Source organism: Nelumbo lutea, chromosome 1 (assembly GCF_056320005.1).
Source record: "Nelumbo lutea isolate HS-2025 chromosome 1, American lotus-T2T, whole genome shotgun sequence".
Lineage (NCBI taxonomy): Eukaryota > Viridiplantae > Streptophyta > Magnoliopsida > Proteales > Nelumbonaceae > Nelumbo > Nelumbo lutea.
This window is the reverse complement of record NC_142684.1, coordinates 105,624,304-105,641,686: the sequence shown is the minus strand read 5'-3', so window position 1 is coordinate 105,641,686 and position 17,383 is coordinate 105,624,304. Positions and strand designations below refer to the sequence as shown.

General features: G+C 37.5%; 1 protein-coding gene across 3 annotated transcripts; it reads left to right on the top strand.

The window, feature by feature from the left end:
- Positions 1 to 5,969: 5,969 nt before the first annotated feature.
- Positions 5,970 to 17,155, top strand: LOC148876592 (pentatricopeptide repeat-containing protein At3g16610-like). 3 transcript variants are annotated; one of them, XM_088979686.1, is made up of 4 exons: positions 5,970 to 8,985; positions 9,075 to 9,273; positions 9,627 to 9,800; positions 14,422 to 15,053. In XM_088979686.1, exon 1 carries the CDS (start codon positions 6,266 to 6,268, stop codon positions 8,738 to 8,740), a length of 2,475 nt encoding a protein of 824 aa, XP_088835812.1. In that variant the 5' UTR covers positions 5,970 to 6,265; the 3' UTR covers positions 8,741 to 8,985; positions 9,075 to 9,273; positions 9,627 to 9,800; positions 14,422 to 15,053. The 3 variants fall into 3 exon arrangements, with proteins under 3 accessions (XP_088835812.1, XP_088835799.1, XP_088835805.1); XM_088979673.1 differs by having other exon boundaries at positions 5,975 to 8,985; positions 9,627 to 9,803; positions 14,422 to 17,155; XM_088979679.1 differs by having other exon boundaries at positions 6,017 to 8,989; positions 9,627 to 9,803; positions 14,422 to 17,155.
- Positions 17,156 to 17,383: the final 228 nt, after the last annotated feature.

Genomic DNA, 17,383 nt, shown 5'->3' with positions numbered 1-17,383 from the left:
AAAAGTCATAAAAGTGGTAAGCAATGAGATAGCTTTCACCAAAATTCCTTGGAGGTGATTTGGCCAATGCCTGTTTGGTATTATACCTTTTTTGCATATTTTTCTCCCCAAGTTTCCGTTACAACCAGCAAAGGGTTATAAACTATTTGCATGTAGCTCTTATAAGCTAGATAAGCAAAAAAGATCGGGCTGTCTATAAAAACTTCTTGCTTTGTATTTTAGTGAATAAGTTTTTATAGAGGTTATAGGCTCCTTAATAGCTTGAATATTTTATATCTAATTAGTTTCCCACTAAAAACAAAATGAATAATTCATTCAATTCAACAACTTCAGTTGTTATCAAATGGCTATTTAGAGAGTGTTTGACATCATATGGTTGGTTTTGTTTTGAAAACAAAAATAACTAAAACATCAGCAAAAATATATTGCTTTTGTGGATGTGGCAAAAATAAAACCAATTATATTGTCAAACACTCCTTAAGTTTACACTTTGTTTTATTTGCTTATAGTACATATGAAGTAAAATAAACCTTAAGGCTATGTTTGGTTTGAAGGAAAATGTAGGGAAACCTTTACAAACCTTGTATTGGTTTCCCTGTTTTCCTTTCCTTTTCCTACCTTTTCCTCCAAACCAAACATAACCTAAGTAAAGTGAAATAGATGAAACTAAAAGCAAGATGAATTAGACTTTGCACTCCATTTTATAATTTTCATTGTTACCCCCATGCATTTGTATTGAGGCAAAATGAATGGAATCCAATGTTGCATTTTGATTGCAATGCAACATTTGAAATGGAATAAATGCATAGGAATGCAACTAGGTCCAATGTGAAGTAACTTAAGTCTGGTTTTATTTTGCTCCAGACTTGACATTGTCTTATTTGTTTGTGAAAAGTAAAATAAGGTGTAAAATGGTGTGGTCCAGCTCTCACCTTACACACGAGAGAATATGGTGGTAGGGGAGGATTATTTGTCTATGATGAGTGAGGTAGGAAGGAAAATGATGTGACCTCCACTTTATATGAGAGAAATCAGATATGAAGAAACTGCAAAATTTTCATCAATTTTTGAAGTGTAAAATTGACACTACTAGTGAGTGCAAATGAGACCAAACAAATGTACAAATGTTGTATCAGATAAGGGCAAATCATAGCTACAAACAACAAATGCAAAACTAAACTAGGTGCAAAATTTGTATCCCATTTTAGATTTGCACTACAACCAAACACAACCTCAGTAGCATATCCCAAGGTAAATAAATACTTATCCTTTTTGCCCCATTCATCTTTCGAGAAATAGGAGGGGGAAAAGTTGGACAACGGGAAAGTGATTCCCATTGACCAACTTTACATTGTTCTTTTTTCAATAAGCTCTTGGCCACATGATAAAGTTAGTTTCCCTAGGTACTCCCAAGTGGGCAAATAGCTTTCCCAATTGGAAGGAAAATTTACAAAGCATAATGGGACAAATTTGTCCTTCCTAACATTGGCTTGTTATGAATAAGAAAAGTTATTATATAACTTACATGGGAATCAAATGAACATGGGTAAGTGAACTTACTCAAGCAAGTGTTTCCCAATAAACATTTACCTAGATAAGTGCACTTACCCGAGTAAGTGACCTTTTAGAAAACAAACAAGGCCTTTGTATTTTGTGACAATCTCATGCATATCTATACTATTGTAAAGCTGATACTTGCTTTGGTTATGGTGTGAATCAAAAAAAAAAAATTAAATTCTATAGTGTCAAACTTATAACTTTACCATTTACTTACACATGTGCATAACATGTGTTCTTACACCAGTTGTCAAAAACAAGGTGTTTACAATATTAGACAAAACATGTTATCAATCCATGCTTGTTGTTGGATTATCAATGTACTCCAAAAGGCCATAACATAATCCAATTATTTCAGATTTAAATGTTAAAAACCATTCTTTTAACCCGTGTTGAGAAGCTTTCACAATATGTGACTCAACAACTTATTATTCATCGGTTGATCATGAAGGGATGAGAGATCCATCGTATGGACGCCCAAATCTTGCGGAATAAAGGGGCGAATTTCAAAAATTTTTCTCTCCCTTTCAACTGGGAATCACATTCCCTATTTAGAAAATCATATTTTCAAAGATCAATCTTGAACCATAAACTGAACCAAATCTGAACCAATAGGAGTAGGAGAGAATTATACCTGATACGGAGAAAAAGTATCTCCCAACAAAGGTGTTCACGCCCAAGGAATGATCCAAAGACTGCTCCCACTGAAGATGGCGCAGTGCAGGATGGAGTAGAATCAACAGTATTCTTCTCCAAGAATTCTGTCATTCACAAGAAACAACAGGATGGCACGTGAGCACAACTTCCTATCAATTCATTCTCAAAGAACTGATGTCAAGATCGAATCTTGACTTCTCCCACAACTGGAGATCGAACTGGATGTCTGGCGGCTGCAGGAAGGAGGCAGCCAGAACGATCTTTGCAGGGATTGCAGAAATCTTTCTTCTGTGATTTCAGCTCTGAAGAGGATCTGATTATGTGATTCTTCTAAAGGTCGCCCCCTCCTTCTTTTGTAACCCCAAAAGATCAGCTCCTAATCCAATTAGGAGCTGCTGATCCAAATCATATTTGGATAAGACCTCTCTTTAGGTGATAAGGACAAACCCTTATCTTATCTGAATCATATTCAGATTTGGACTCTCTGAGTGGATAGGGTTAAGACCCTATCCTATATGCTGATCTATCTTAGAATTCGCCCATATTTAACTTATTAAATTAGTCCAGTTCGAAATGGGCTTTAGGCCATTGATCTACACATCAATGGCCTTGTATGGCGTGGGACCCAAGCATTGATCTACACATCAGCCACATGGGTTCCTTGTATGGCGTGGGACCCAAGCATTGATCTACACATCAGCCACATGGGTTCGGCCCAGCCTTTGTTACAAGGCTTGGCCGAATACACTGTTATGGACAGTGCACCCCCTGAAACCCATCAAATGGGCTCTATGGGCCCAACACTTACCCTAAGTGGTCCCTGGGCCAAACCACCTTGTAACACCCAGGGACTGTGGATAGATGCAAGATTAGCCCATCAGGTATTATCCTCAATGGTCTTACACTTAACCTCTCAGCCCATAATGATCATACACTGCCCGACAAGAGAGGACCTCTCCCTCGGCTGCAAGGAACAATGTTGCACTCTCTACTTATATGGATCCCGGGAATTAAAACCTTTTGCAAACATTTTAGAAACCATAATGTATATACTTTTATATCTCATATAAAATATACTTTGCAAAACAAATCTCAACGATTGAAATCGGCTGCCGATAGTCTTGGTTTCCATCAGTGAGAGTGTATCCTCGATCATTACCTTTGTCCGACAAAGGGGCTGATCCTATCACTATGATCACCCACTCAGATGAATTCTCAGATTGTCCCAACATACCCAGGTTTTGACCCCCGCTAAGGATCTCACTGATTGGTACATCAAAGACAGCCCAATCCAACACCCAGTGCAGTATCATAATCGAGTCTAGGGGGCGGGTGTAACTTTCCAGTTTTGCCCATCAATCTCCAAGGTCCAGGGCAATACTGGAAATCTGGTTCAGTTCAAAGATTCAATTAATCCTACACGGTATGTGCCTAGGGTCTCACCCTGGCAGCTGAGACTGGCCACCCCAACCGACTTGGTGGCACAACAGTGTCAGCCTTATCAGGATAGGTCTCCCCAAACCGACCCATTGGCTGTGAACATTCTAAACTAACATGAGTCTCATTAAGTGTCAAGTTTAAGGGTATTACACAGAAACATACCAAGGGAACATGAATCAAATATGCACTTTTATTCATTTACAATAAACTCATAATGTACATCATTATGATTGAAGCTAAGGGCATACAAAACTGTCTAACAGATCATCATTTAAGTCCAATTCCAACCGTATGGGGTTAGCCACATGAATCATGTCCCACCATTCCTTATATCCAATTCAATGCCATATTTAATGTTAAACTGGAGGCTTTTAAATCATTTCTAACCAACTCATCCCATGTTCCTTTTGGTTTACCCCTAAAATTGTCCAACCCACATAAATCATTTGTTATATTTATATGGGCATTTCTTAAAAGAAACAACTTTTTTTTGAATGCATATTTACACATGGTTTTAAAAAACAACCCATAAATAGAACCGTTATGGCCATTGATTTTTGGGTCAATGGTTTGATCGTTTGATTCGAACGGATGACCTATTATGATAAAAAAATAAAAAATGGCCAAAAATCGTTGAACGGGTCGATGGTTTGACCATTTGGGTCAATGGGTCGTTAACTTTTTCAACGGTTTTTTGTCAATGACCAGGTTTGGGGTAAAACGGAACCGATTGCCTGGACGATTCCCAGGCCGAACGGCCCAACCGTCTGGGTCAACGACGATTTGGAAACCATATATTTACATAATACACATTACCCGATGGTGTCAGGAGTTGGAGACAGAGTGCACATGAGGTCCATTGACTTTACCATATAGAGCTTGCATTTATGTAGGTTAGTTCCAATACCTCCATATTCAGATGGATGTTGAGAGATCATTTAAGTTTTTGTTTTTCTTTTTTTTTTAATAAGAGATCATTTAAGTTATTGGGTCATGAAAAAATACAAATAATTGGGAGAAAAATACAAATACAAATTATATTTTAAATTTTTTATGTATGCATGCATTTGATATACTGTAAACCCATAATTTACATGTAAAGTATGCCATTTTTTTTAACACCATGCTTTGAAATGAAAAGCATATATATTAAACTCGGATTCATATTTGATTTTGTATACAATTTATATTCAAAAACAAAATGACAAAGCAAAGAGCCCCATGAGTAGTTGGGGCTGTTTGATAACAATTGAAGTGGTTAAACTAAAAAAAAAAGCTTAATACCTTGTCTTTTAGTGAATAGGTTTATAAGGAGGTTGTGGGACAAAATGACTGAAGTAGAAGTCTAATAGACTCAAACAATGAGAAAGACCTTGGCTGCAAAGGGTGGTTCTATTTATTCCATTCGAAAAGAAATTTGTAGTCTTGAGCATCAATTAACAATGTTTTTTACAAAATTATTGCTAAACCATACATGCAATAGATGATTGGTCCTTACCAAAATGATTTTAACCCTGGTCTCTATATAAATGACAATAAAGTGATAGCACAAGAGGTGAGGTAAGACTTCATACTTTCTTTTGAAGTTGGATTTATCAAATGCTTATGATCGGGTTGAATGATCCTTTATAATGAGGGTCCTAAAGAAGATGAGTACAAACTTTATAGATAAATCATGTTGCTAACATTGAATATGTTGAATATGCGAAAGGGAAATTGGTGCATATTTTTCTATCTTTTCGATGGAGAGAGAGGAAGGATGAACTGAGAATTACAAAATGTACCATTTTCAAAATGTACCTATCTGGTTGTTAAGTGGCATTTGAAAAGATATAAATGCCCATCAAATATCATCTAATTCTCTTTATCAATTATCCAAATGTTAATTAAAAAAAAAGGAACAGTCCCAAATCCTTGCTTCTATTCAAGAAAAACAATATTTAAATGGTTGATAAAGAGAATTAAATGATACTGAAAAGACATTTAGGCTTCATTTGGATCCAGTGTAAAACGTTATTAGTGTAAATGTATACTGATGACATTTTACACTGAACTATGTAATAGGTGACGTTATATTTTGAAAACTGTGATAAAAAAGTATAAAGTTTTACATTAATAAAATCGATGTAATATTTACATTAATAATTGATGCAAAACTTTATACTTGATATTTAAACCATAGTAAATTTTTACATAGATTTTCAATTACACTCCTTCCAAACGCCTGGTGTAAACTTTTACATCATCTTGATTTATACATATTCCAAACACAGCCTTACATCTTTTCAAATGCCACTTAACCGTTGGTTAATGTTAGACAAAGTTTATGTCTGAAATTTCGAAATTTCGCATTTTAGAATTCGAAGACCAAAGTGCACTAAGCCCAAAATTACAGGATACCGGAATTTTCTAAAACTTTCGGAGATTGGTGCCAACGGGGGAGCGAGCCAGGTTGACGCTTTCTCTGTCGGAATGTCAATGTCAGTTCAGCTTAAAGAAGAACGAGCCTGAGGTCGTCCTTCTGATTTCTAAAATGCTATTTTCAAACAAAAGATTGTGATGGCCTCCTCTTTTGGATATGGCAGTGGTTTTATTTTTGGTGTGATTCGTAATGGTAACAAGTAGAATCTTGTATTTAGATAGAGGGAAGAAATCCCTGCCAATGTTGTTTGCCAAAATCCCTCGTTTAGCAATCAAGGTTGGTCGGAAGCGAATTCCAATCATCTCCCGAAATTTTTGTCTTTCCATCACCTCGGCCAGCACATGGACGCATTTCTTGTCCGAAACTCACTCTCTCGAACAAGTTAAGCAAGCCCATGCTCTGGCTGTTCTCCATGGCGCACTTCAGAGTAGCGTTCGTATATGTGCTGTCCTCATGCGAAACTACGCTGCCTTCGAAGACTTTGTCACCCCTCGTGTACTCTTCGAGCAGAGCTGTCTCAAAAGCGAGGGTGCCTTCTTGTGGAATACCCTTATAAGGGTTTACTCAATTGCCGGCAGTCAGTATGATGCTTTTGACATCTATAATGGGCTGCTGCGGGCTGGCGTTCGACCTGATGATCACACCTTCCCCTTTGTTCTCACGGTCTGTGCGGATGATTCTGCATCTCAGAAGGGTGAGGAGATCCATGCCTTAATATTTAAATTGGGTTTTGATCGAGATGTCTTTGTGGCCAATACCCTATTGGCTTTCTATGCGAGTGTAAAGAATTTATCGGACACGCAGCGGGTGTTCAATGAAATGCATGAACGAGATATTGTATCTTGGAATTCGATCATTTCGGCATTTTCAGATAATGGATACTATCCAGAAGCACTCTGTTGGTTTTTTGAACTAAAGTTGACGTCTGGGCTTAGGCCCAATTCCGTTAGTGTTGTCAGTGTGTTGCCTGTGTGCGCTGGGCTTGAAGATGAGATAATGGCGAGTACAACCCATGGGTATGTGGTGAAATCTGGTATGGATTCCCAAGTTACTATCTGCAATGCACTGGTTGACGTTTATGGAAAATGTGGGATTTCGAGTGCTTCAAAGAAAGTTTTTGATGGAATGATTGGAAGGAACGTGGTTTCTTGGAATGCAATTATTTCTACTTTTGCCCATAACAAGCTTCATAAAGATGCCTTGTATATGTTTAGGCTAATGGTTGCTGCAGATGTGAAACCAAACTCCATCACCCTTTCAAGTATGCTGCCTGTGTTGGTAGAATTGGAATTTTTCAACATGGGAAAGGAAATTCATGGGTATGGTATAAGGATAGGTTTGGAATCTGATATTTTTGTGGCTAACTCATTGATCGACATGTATGCTAAATCGGGGCATTCAATGAAAGCATCTAATGTGTTTTGCAAAATGAATGTATGGAATGTTGTAACATGGAATACAATGGTGGCTGGTTTTGCTCAGAACAGGCTTGAGTTAGATGCCCTAAATCTGATAAAACAAATGCAGATGCACGGGGAATGCCCAAATTCTGTTACCTTCACAAACGCACTTCCTGCTTGTGGACGAATTGGTTTGCTTCGTCAAGGGAAGGAAATCCATGCCAGATCAATTCGGACTGGTTTCATCTTTGACTTATTTGTATCAAATGCTCTTACTGACATGTATGCCAAATGCAGGTGCTTAAACCTAGCAAGAAGTGTCTTTAACATTTCTCATAGAGATGAAATATCTTATAACATACTGATAGAGGGTTACTCTCTGAGTCAGCATTGCTCAGAATCTCTAAAGTTGTTCTCAGAAATGGGGCTCATAGGTCTGAAGCATGATACAGTTTCCTTTGTGGGAGTTCTCAAGGCATGTGCAAATATAAGTGCAATTAAACAAGGGAAGGAGATCCATGGATTGCTGATAAGAAAGCTTTTCCACTTCCATCTCTTTGTTGCTAACTCACTTTTGGATCTGTACACAAAATGTGGACGAGTAGACCTTGCAAGGCTGGTGTTTGATCGAATCCCATGCAAAGATGCAGCCTCATGGAATACAATGATCTTAGGTTATGGAATGCAAGGGCAGTTAGGGGTTGCAATTGAACTCTTTGATGCAATGAAGGAGAATGGAGTGGACTACGATTCAGTTTCCTATATAGCTGTTTTGTCTGTTTGTAGCCATGGTGGGATGGTTGAGAAAGGTCAGAGGTACTTTGAACAGATGTGTTCTCAAGATATTGAGCCAACACAGATGCATTATGCTTGTATGGTTGATCTTCTTGGACGAGCTGGCCTTATGAAAGAGGCTGAAGAGCTTATTAAGGGACTGCCAATAGTACCAGATGCCAATGTTTGGGGTGCATTGCTTGGGGCATGTCGAGCAACTGGAAATATAGAGTTGGGAACATGGGCAGCTGAGCATCTGTTTGAGCTTAAACCAGAAAACTGTGGTTACTACATACTTCTTTCAAATATGTATGCAGAAGCAGGAAAATGGGATGAGGCAAAAAAGGTAAGGGAATTGATGTGGTCAAGGGGAGTGAAGAAGAACCCTGGGTGTAGTTGGGTAGAGATTCACAATCAGTTCCATGCTTTTGTTGTTGGAGAGAGCTTAGAAAGGCCAGAATTAGGACACTGGATTGCCGAATCTGGTTAAAAATGTTGACAAAAAGTTTTTGATATCTCCAGAGATTTAGTTGAAAAGATATAATGGTTATTTGTCAACCACCTTCAATGCTCATCATGCCACCACCACTATACATCTTGAAGGTGAACCACTAATTTCCCAGGTCAATGAAACCTGCCTAGTCATTTAATGGGTGTGCTAAATCATCACCTCAGCAACATTATTGTTGAAGCTTTTGTCTCAACAATTTAGATGATCAAGTTGGGATCCTGCAGGCTAGTATGACTCTTGGTGCATATTCCATCGTCATTTTGTTTTGCTGATTCCATGGTTCACAGATGATTGGTGAATTTTAATGTTGCAGGAATGCATATTGACACATATGAGATAGCCTTGGTGAAGATGGTGACCATCAAATAAGCTTTTGGTCCTCCTATCAGAGGCCTAGTTTCAAAGCTCAATATGTCTCCTTTATTCCACTTCATTTCCAGTTACAATGTCAAGGGCACTGAATCTAAATTTATGCTCAAGATTGAATTAAAAAATCATCCTTGAGCTCAAAGGTATTTCAACTCTCTCTCTCTCTCTCTCTCTCTCTCTCTCTCTCTCTCTCTCTCTAATATGTCTCCATTTTAAATTTAACCAAGAATTTAAAAAAGTTGATACTATTGTAGAAACCCAGTCAGCTGATTATCTTTTTATGATGTATCTTTCCATCTATAATGCTTGGGAGCATTGTTGTAATATAGACTATATGTACTGTATCATAGATATAGAGCCGTGTTTGTATTAGTGAGAGAAGGATATAATTGTCCTTTCTCATTCTTTTATATCATTAATATATAAGTTCATTTTCTGGGTTGTGGTTTGACATTAAACGCACTCAAAAAATGTGTTTTCTCTCTTGTACAATCAGCTTCTGACATGGCACCAGAGCGGGTCACTGCATTGACTTTTCATTGAAGATCCAAGACCTGTGACACTTTAATCTATTTCACTGAGTTCAAGAGGACCTTTGTGCATCCTTTTTTGGAGCTGTCTGAAGCTATACAAGGGTTACTTTGATCAACCAAGAGTTCTTCTGTAAATCGTGGTATAGTTTCTATTCTTATTCTCTATTTTTTTTTTATGATAAAAAGAAAAATTTTATTAGAAGAAAGAAAAACTGAATACAACCACCAATAAGGTGCTAAGGCAACACCTTAGCCCAACACAAAGGAGACAAAAACACCAATACTACGAACAAAGTGAAAACATTTTAATCACTGTAGACAAAAAATCTTCTATGAAATCTCTCCCCTTACCACTAATGACCACACTTCAAAAGATAGACTTGGGAGAACTCCTTTAACCAAAAGCACCACCATTGTTCTTCCTCAACAAGCTCATCATCCGTCCCTTCAACTTCCTCATCCCAAACCTCTCCTTTCCCAGTAATAGTCTTCTTCATTCTCTCCTCCCCACACTTCCTCTTGAATTCAGCAAAAGCTCTACGAGCAAATGCCTCTCCACCTAGAAACCATAGACCTAAAGATTTTTCCAACCTCTACATCCCTCTCAGCCAATTTATCGATTTTCACACTACTAGTCTTCTCTTCTTTCCTTTCCATTGGATTCTCGCCACTTCTCTTTTCAAAATCTCCTCCAACCTCCCTTTCATCTCCCTCCAAGCCAACTCTGTTCTTAAACTTCTCAATGGTTCTTTTCTTTGTTTGGGTGCAAGTGGAACCCTTCGCCTAATGTACAAAGCCTATTTGCTTCTACTTTCCTAATTTTTTCAAAGAAGAGGGGAAGAATGCTTTGGAGATGCACAAGGGCAGCAGTGTGTTGGACAATTTGGGAGGAGAGGAGCTGGAGAATCTGTCTTGAAAAAGAAAGAAGTAGAGAAGCTGTCATTGAAGCTATTACCGTTAAGGTGGTTCACTGGGTTAAGTCGTTGAATCTTTTTAAGGACATTCATGGCATCAAAGTGATGAGAAAATGGAAAGAGGTAGCTGATTCTGCTCCAGGTAAGGAGGTGGTGAGGCCTGTTTTGTCCCCACCCTCTAGAGGTTTTATTAAGCTTAACTTTGATGGTTGCAGTGAAGGCAATCCAGGTCCTTTGGCATAGGAGAAGTTTTCAGAAATGAGGAATGAAATATTATTGCACTCTACTCAAGTCCAATTGGAATTGGGGACTTGTTAAAGGCTGAAAATCATAGTTGTTATTTGAAGGGATTCAAAAGTCTAAAGAGCTGAGTATCAGAAAGTTGTTAATTGAAGGTGATTTGAAGCTTGTCATTAGCTGGCTCCAAAAAGAGGAGTATGGATGGTGGTGTTACATATATGAGAAGAGGAAAGCTGTTAAATTGCTAAAAGGGGTAGACGCGATTTGTAATTGGGTCAAAAGAGACGCAAATGCCTTTGCTGATACACTTGCTAAACAAGGGGTGGGAAGGAATAGTTTATTTTGGGCTGTGTTGTAATTTTATCTTTTGTTGGGGAGGGCTAAGAGTGTTTATCCCTTCTCTTTTTCACTGTACTAAAGTTATTCCTTTTTAATGAATTCAATTATGTTATTGATAAAAAAAATGTCTATTCTTAAGGTTGTTTCAGTCTTACGATCCATCCCAACAGAAACAATATGACAAGAAGATTCAATTTTAATTCCTCTATCTTGTACCACCTTTTTGTATTTGTTAGTAGGACAAGCCCCAACTAGGCCTTCTTTTAAATGAGAAAAGACTATAGTAGCATGCACAATATGAGTTTTACTTGGATAACAGGATTTTTGCACCACCATCAACCTTAGCAACATTTAATTTGTTACCTATATCCCTCTGCCCCAAATCAACTCCTAACTTTCCAATTATCACCTCAGAACAAAGCTTCTCAGTGCCTTTAGCTACAGAATCCTTCAGAAAAATGTCTCCAGAGAAGGGAGAATTCTTGTCTATTTGGTTTAATAAAACAAACTATGCTCTTTGGAAGTTAAACTTCCAATTCTTTGTTGAAGGCAAAGGTCAATAAAGATATATTGATGGTTTAACCCATAAACCCAATGATCTGATGTTAAAGGTGTAAGTAATGTGGAGTGGACAATGCTAAGATTACATTGTGGGTTCTTGGATCATTAACAATTAATGTTGCTATTCCATGAGGAGCCTTAGAAATTGCACATGAGATCTTTGATTATTTGGAAAAGATGTACCAACAGTTCAACTTGTCACTACAGTATCAAATTGAAATAGAAATCTTCTATTATAGTCAAGAATAGAAGAAAAATACAAGATTATGCTGGCTTTGTCAACCTATGTATGGACTTAATATGAGCTTGTGCACCTGGGAAATTCCTTGTTTGATTGTTTCATCAAGTTCCTGAAACAACACTTTGATATCAGGAAAGTAATGCATCTTTTAATACATTTATGACTTGAATATGGGGTTATCAATGCTAACTTTCTTAGTGGGGGAATTGTACCTAAGGTTCAAAGTATCGATGCTTTCTTTTGATCAAAACTAATTTTTTACTGTTTTTTGGATCGATATTTTGACAGGGGACCTATGACATCAATTACTAACTTTTGAAATCATTGAACTAAAATTCATCTTCAATTATCAAAAAAAAATATCATTGAACTAACCTAACTTCTCTTATCTAGTGTACAAGTGACCCTGAAAACTGTTGCATATTGGTCTATACGTATTGATATGTTGTGATATTTGAACCTTGATTATACCCAGTCTTGCTGTTATTCTTGATGAACTACAAAGGGAGCAAATTGGATTAACCGCTCAATCTACTCTTGATGGGATGGCTATCCTTGACTTTGACATTGAGCCTAGGGTGGACATTAATGTTGTTGATGGGAATAGTGTAAGTGTGACAGTTGGCTTGGATCCTCTTGAAAGGATGGCTGCAGGTGGAAAGCTGAGAGAGGGAACTAGTTTGGTTTCAGAGAGGAGGTTGATGTTGGGGAGGGGATGAAAAGGGGATCTCAAGTGAGTAATGACAGGGACAACTTTGTGAAGTTTTAGGATGGGATTGAAGGAGAAGAACAAAGGTTCAAAGAGGAAGGGGGAAATGATGCCAAAAACTTATAAAAGAATTAGAAAATACAGAGCAAAACCATTACTGGAAGAGGCTATAGTCAAGGAGGTGAAGAACAAAGGTAGGGATTCTGATGATGAGGAAGTGATTTTTTTTATGAGACATGCAATTGAAGGGACGATTGATTTGGAAAAGGCGGTTGAGATAGATGTGGAAGTAAGCAAATCTTTGCGGATGCATATTATTGGAGAGGAAGTTTTTGCTAGGAAGATGTTTTAGGATCTGGAAGAAAGATATCCGTTGCCTTTAGAGGATAAAGTAAATTCTAGTTTGGACTCCGAAGAGGTTGTTATCAACTCAAGGTCAGAAATTAATCAGAAAAAGCCAAGTTCTTTTAAGAGAAAAGGGAAGTCAAATCAGTTTTTTGACAGGAACGTGGTCTTGGAGCTGGAAAGAATTAATGATGATCAAAGGGTTACAAGGGATTTGAAGAAGTCTAATGCTGTAAGAAGATTCAACAATCAAAAAACCCATAGAAAAGTTTAGGTTTCAAAAGTGTTTGCAATATTAAAAGGGGGTTTGTTTGGAATTAAGCCTACTAAGAATGTGAAGAAATTGAAGAAAGTCTATAGGGGAATTGGTGAAGTAAAGAGGGTTCTAAATAAGTGCTCGATCAATTCGGTAATTCTTTGGTTGTTTGTACTGTGCTGTTATTTCTTTTGTTTTGTGGCTGCCTTGATTTGGATTGTCAAGGGGTTTGCGGTTGGTCTTTGAAGATGAAGTTACGTCTCTTCTTTCTCTCAGGTGACTGCTTGTCACCTTCCTTTTTATTCTCTTTTCTTTAATGTTATTTTCTTTTACTAGAAAAAATCTACTCTTGATGGGATATGCCACTTGTTAATGCTGATTTTCTGGATAATAAGTCTAAGAAGAAGAAAAATTTCACATGTTTAGTGTTATGAGTACTAGGATTTTGGTCATGTTGTCACATGGGTAGAACAGATGCACTGGGCTCACATCTGGAGGCTGCTGCTTAGTTTTCAATCCTTTTCGCTTATTCATGTAAATAGACAGTTAAATCCAATGGCCCATCTTTTTACTTACTTTGCTTGTAAGGGTAAAGTCACTCTAGCATATCATTCTACTACCCACAATCATGTACAATTATTTTCTAATCAATGAAGCTGCTTTTGTGTGCCAAAAAAAATAGAATGATATTGTCCACCTTTTTTTAATTTTTTTTTTCTATTTTCTTGTTTTTTTTTCGCATTTTGCACTTATCATTTCACTTTCTTATAATATTAAAACTTTCCAAGTTTTTCCTATTCTTTGCCTCCATTGCACTTTTTAAATTGTTTATTAGTTAAAATTTTGATCACATAAATAATTTAGGACTTTTTGCAAAATAAATGACAAAGTTTGATAAATTTGCAAGTTCAGTTGGGTTTAGAAAATTATGACCAAATGAGTGAGCGAGACAAAATTTAAAAATTTTTGGAGAAAATTGCCCTTGATAAAAAAATAAAAAAAGAAAGCTAGACACTAACGCCAATACCCACCTTTACGTTTCCTGATCAAAACCCCTTTTCTTACTCTTTCTTTGTATTTGGTAAACAACTATAACAAGATTATATTTCCTGATCAAAACCCCTTTTCTTACTCTTTCTTTGTATTTGGTTAGGGATTTATAAAACAAAGACTTCCTGGAGAAGGCATGGACGATGATATCGTGTTGCTGTCACAAGTTCAGATATTAGAAACATTGCACTTTGTAATAATTGCTCCAAAGATATGTTTCTTTAATATATTTCCAACATTGGATAAAATCCCAGTTCAAGGTTCTCTGGCTTTTTTCACCACTGGTGGGGGAATCAGCAACCAAAACCGTAGCTGGAATTGGGGGAATCAACAATCATACTCTGTTTCGGTTTTAGGGTAGATGTAGTTCAGTTCTATTTTGTTTTGATTTTGGGTGGGGTTTGAACTTGGCCCTGGGTTAGTTGAGAAAATGGAAAGATGGGAAGGAGGAGCTGTCGAATTTGGGAATACTGACAGGTTGCTGATTAATAGGTTCAGGTACAAACAATGGGAGAGCATACCTAAATGGTTCCTGATGTGGTTCAAGGAGGAGACTTGGTATCTTCGCACAAGGGGGTTCTTATGACTCATGCAGATTTCTCCATTGCTTCAGATGGTAGTCCATGGAGAGAGAGAGAGAGAGAGAGAGAGAGAGAGAGTATTTCTAAACATATATGATTTTTTAGTTTTTTTTTTTGTAAAAAGCCCAATAATTTAAACATTTTTTAGTGCAAATGTCCAAGTTGAAGAGCAAAATCAGCCCTCATGGGAAACAGCCCCTTGCAACTTTGTGAATATCTCCCATGAAATAAGTTACATAACTACGGAGATATTCCCAACGCAAGGCTATAAATTCTGTTGGAACGAGCTTTGCCCTGACTAAGTCAGACTCAGCAAGGCCCCGCAAAGTAAAATTAAAAAATGTCTAAAATACCCATGAAATTATTATTGAGGCTGATTTTATGGAAAAACAATACAAACTTTATAAACAACAAAAAGAAGAAAATTTAAAGTTGCAGCTTTACCTTTGAGTGATTGATATAAAGGAAAATTTTGAAAAATAAATCTATTTCAAAAAAGAAATTGAAAGGATTTGTATGGGTATTTTGAACATTTTCATGCCTTTTTTAGAGAATTATAAGAAATGAGATCTAATTGCAACTATATTAGAAAGTTGAGGGAAGATGATTACATCTACCAAAACTTTAGTAGAGGTTTCAGCAACATCCAAAACAAATTTTAGGGGAGGTTTGAGCAATTTACCCCCTTAATATCAATAAAAATAATATTTTTTATATAATAATTAAAATGAAATATTTTTTTTTGAAAATATCAAATATGGGCATTCGTCTTCCTCCTCTGGTGGCTTCTTTCTTAACGTTTGGCGTTGATAACTCTTAGTCGAGTGAACATAACAGAGATTAGCGTTGGCTGGACTATTTCCCCTTTACTCATCAATCATCATTATTGCAACTAACCCTCCTTCGTATAGTGAACATAATAGAGACTAGCGTGGGCTGTGTGGTGTTACTGTCAATTTCTGCATCCAAGGGTAAAAGCCAGTCAATCCACCCTTAGCATCGTGATTGTTATTTGAGGATTTATATATCTTCAAATCGAAGGAGAATTCAAATGGTTTAAAAACAGCCAATCAGAGTTGAACAAGAGTGGCAAGAAGACTTCACAAAGTTTGGACGCCTGCGTCATAGCGTCAGCATCAGCAACACATCAAATCTTTCACTTTCTGCTTTTGGAGAGAGAAGAAAGACAAAGAAGTTGATCGTCCGATTAAACGAACGTTGTGTCTTGGGTCCGAGCGGCGCCTCAAGTTCCCGGTGTTTCAAGCTGGATGCAGGGTGTGCCTGAGGAAAAATATGGCTTTTGTTCAGATGAAGTATGTAATAGATTCGCTGCTGAAGCAGTTTGAGTTTGAGCCTACTTTTGTTCTACTCTTGATGGCACACATGGCTGATGGATCGAAGGTCCTGGTTAACGGCTAAAAACCCTTGATAAAATATGAACGACAATTCCATCCCGTCAATTTTATTCTCTGTTAAGTTGTTACAATGAAAACACCAGATGTTCTCCGTCTTCGACGTCCCGCTGAAATCAAACATTGCCTCTTCTCTATAATCCTTGGAAGAATAAATAACCATGGCTGATGGCTCCATTCTGATTCAGGTGGTCACGGGAACATTTTTGACAGCTTAGCAATGCAAACGGTTATTGATGAAAGGGCGATTAAATAAATTGGTAGCAAATAATAGAGGTGTTTTTAGTAAAAACGCAAATTATAGGTTACGTTTGTTCTCTGGTTGTTCCCATTTCTGCTCAGAATCTCCGCTTAGTTCTTCTATCGAGTTTTGGTAATTGTTTTGGCCAATTTAGGGTTTCCGGGATGTGATTGGATCAACAGCGCTTTCTTTTACTAGAAGATTTGATCCCGTGGAGATCTCAAACGGTGCAGGAGAATGCAGTAGCACAAGCTCTGAGAAGTCGTTTGGCTGAGACTGAAGCTCGGCTTGAACGGGCCAGAGCTCGAGAGGCAGAGCTCAATCGAAGGTCGGAAGAAATGAAGCGATTCATATCCGTCATGGAAATCCTCGAAACCTACCTGAAAAGGCGATTTCGCGAGCGACAGGCACAATTATCTAGTCAGATTCTCTCGGTACCTAAAAGCCAATGATCTTTTTATTTTCTCGCTTATGTAGTGTTTGTTAATAGCCTCTTCCCCCCCCCCCCCCCCCCCCCCCCCCCCCTTTTTTCTGTTTTTAATTTAATTTCAAGTATTTACGTGGTCTTCGAATGTTAATATTCAGGTAAATCATTTTCTCTCATTGAATTCCTGTTGAAGTGACTTTACTTCCTTATGGGGTTCAAGTTTTTAGGTAATTGTAGAAATACAACACAATGAAATTATACTCATAAATGGCGAAGATGAATGATATGTTTGACACATCGATTTTGGGTATCATTCTGATCTTTGTTGTAGTTATGGGAACTGCTTTACTAATGCACGCTACTGTGAATGGTATTTTGGTTGTTGAAGGGAGTACCCAGTTACC

Bases quoted from the DNA above. Each gene is read 5' to 3' on its own strand.
- LOC148876592 (XM_088979673.1), top strand. From the start codon at position 6,266: ATGGTAACAAGTAGAATCTTGTATTTAGATAGAGGGAAGAAATCCCTG.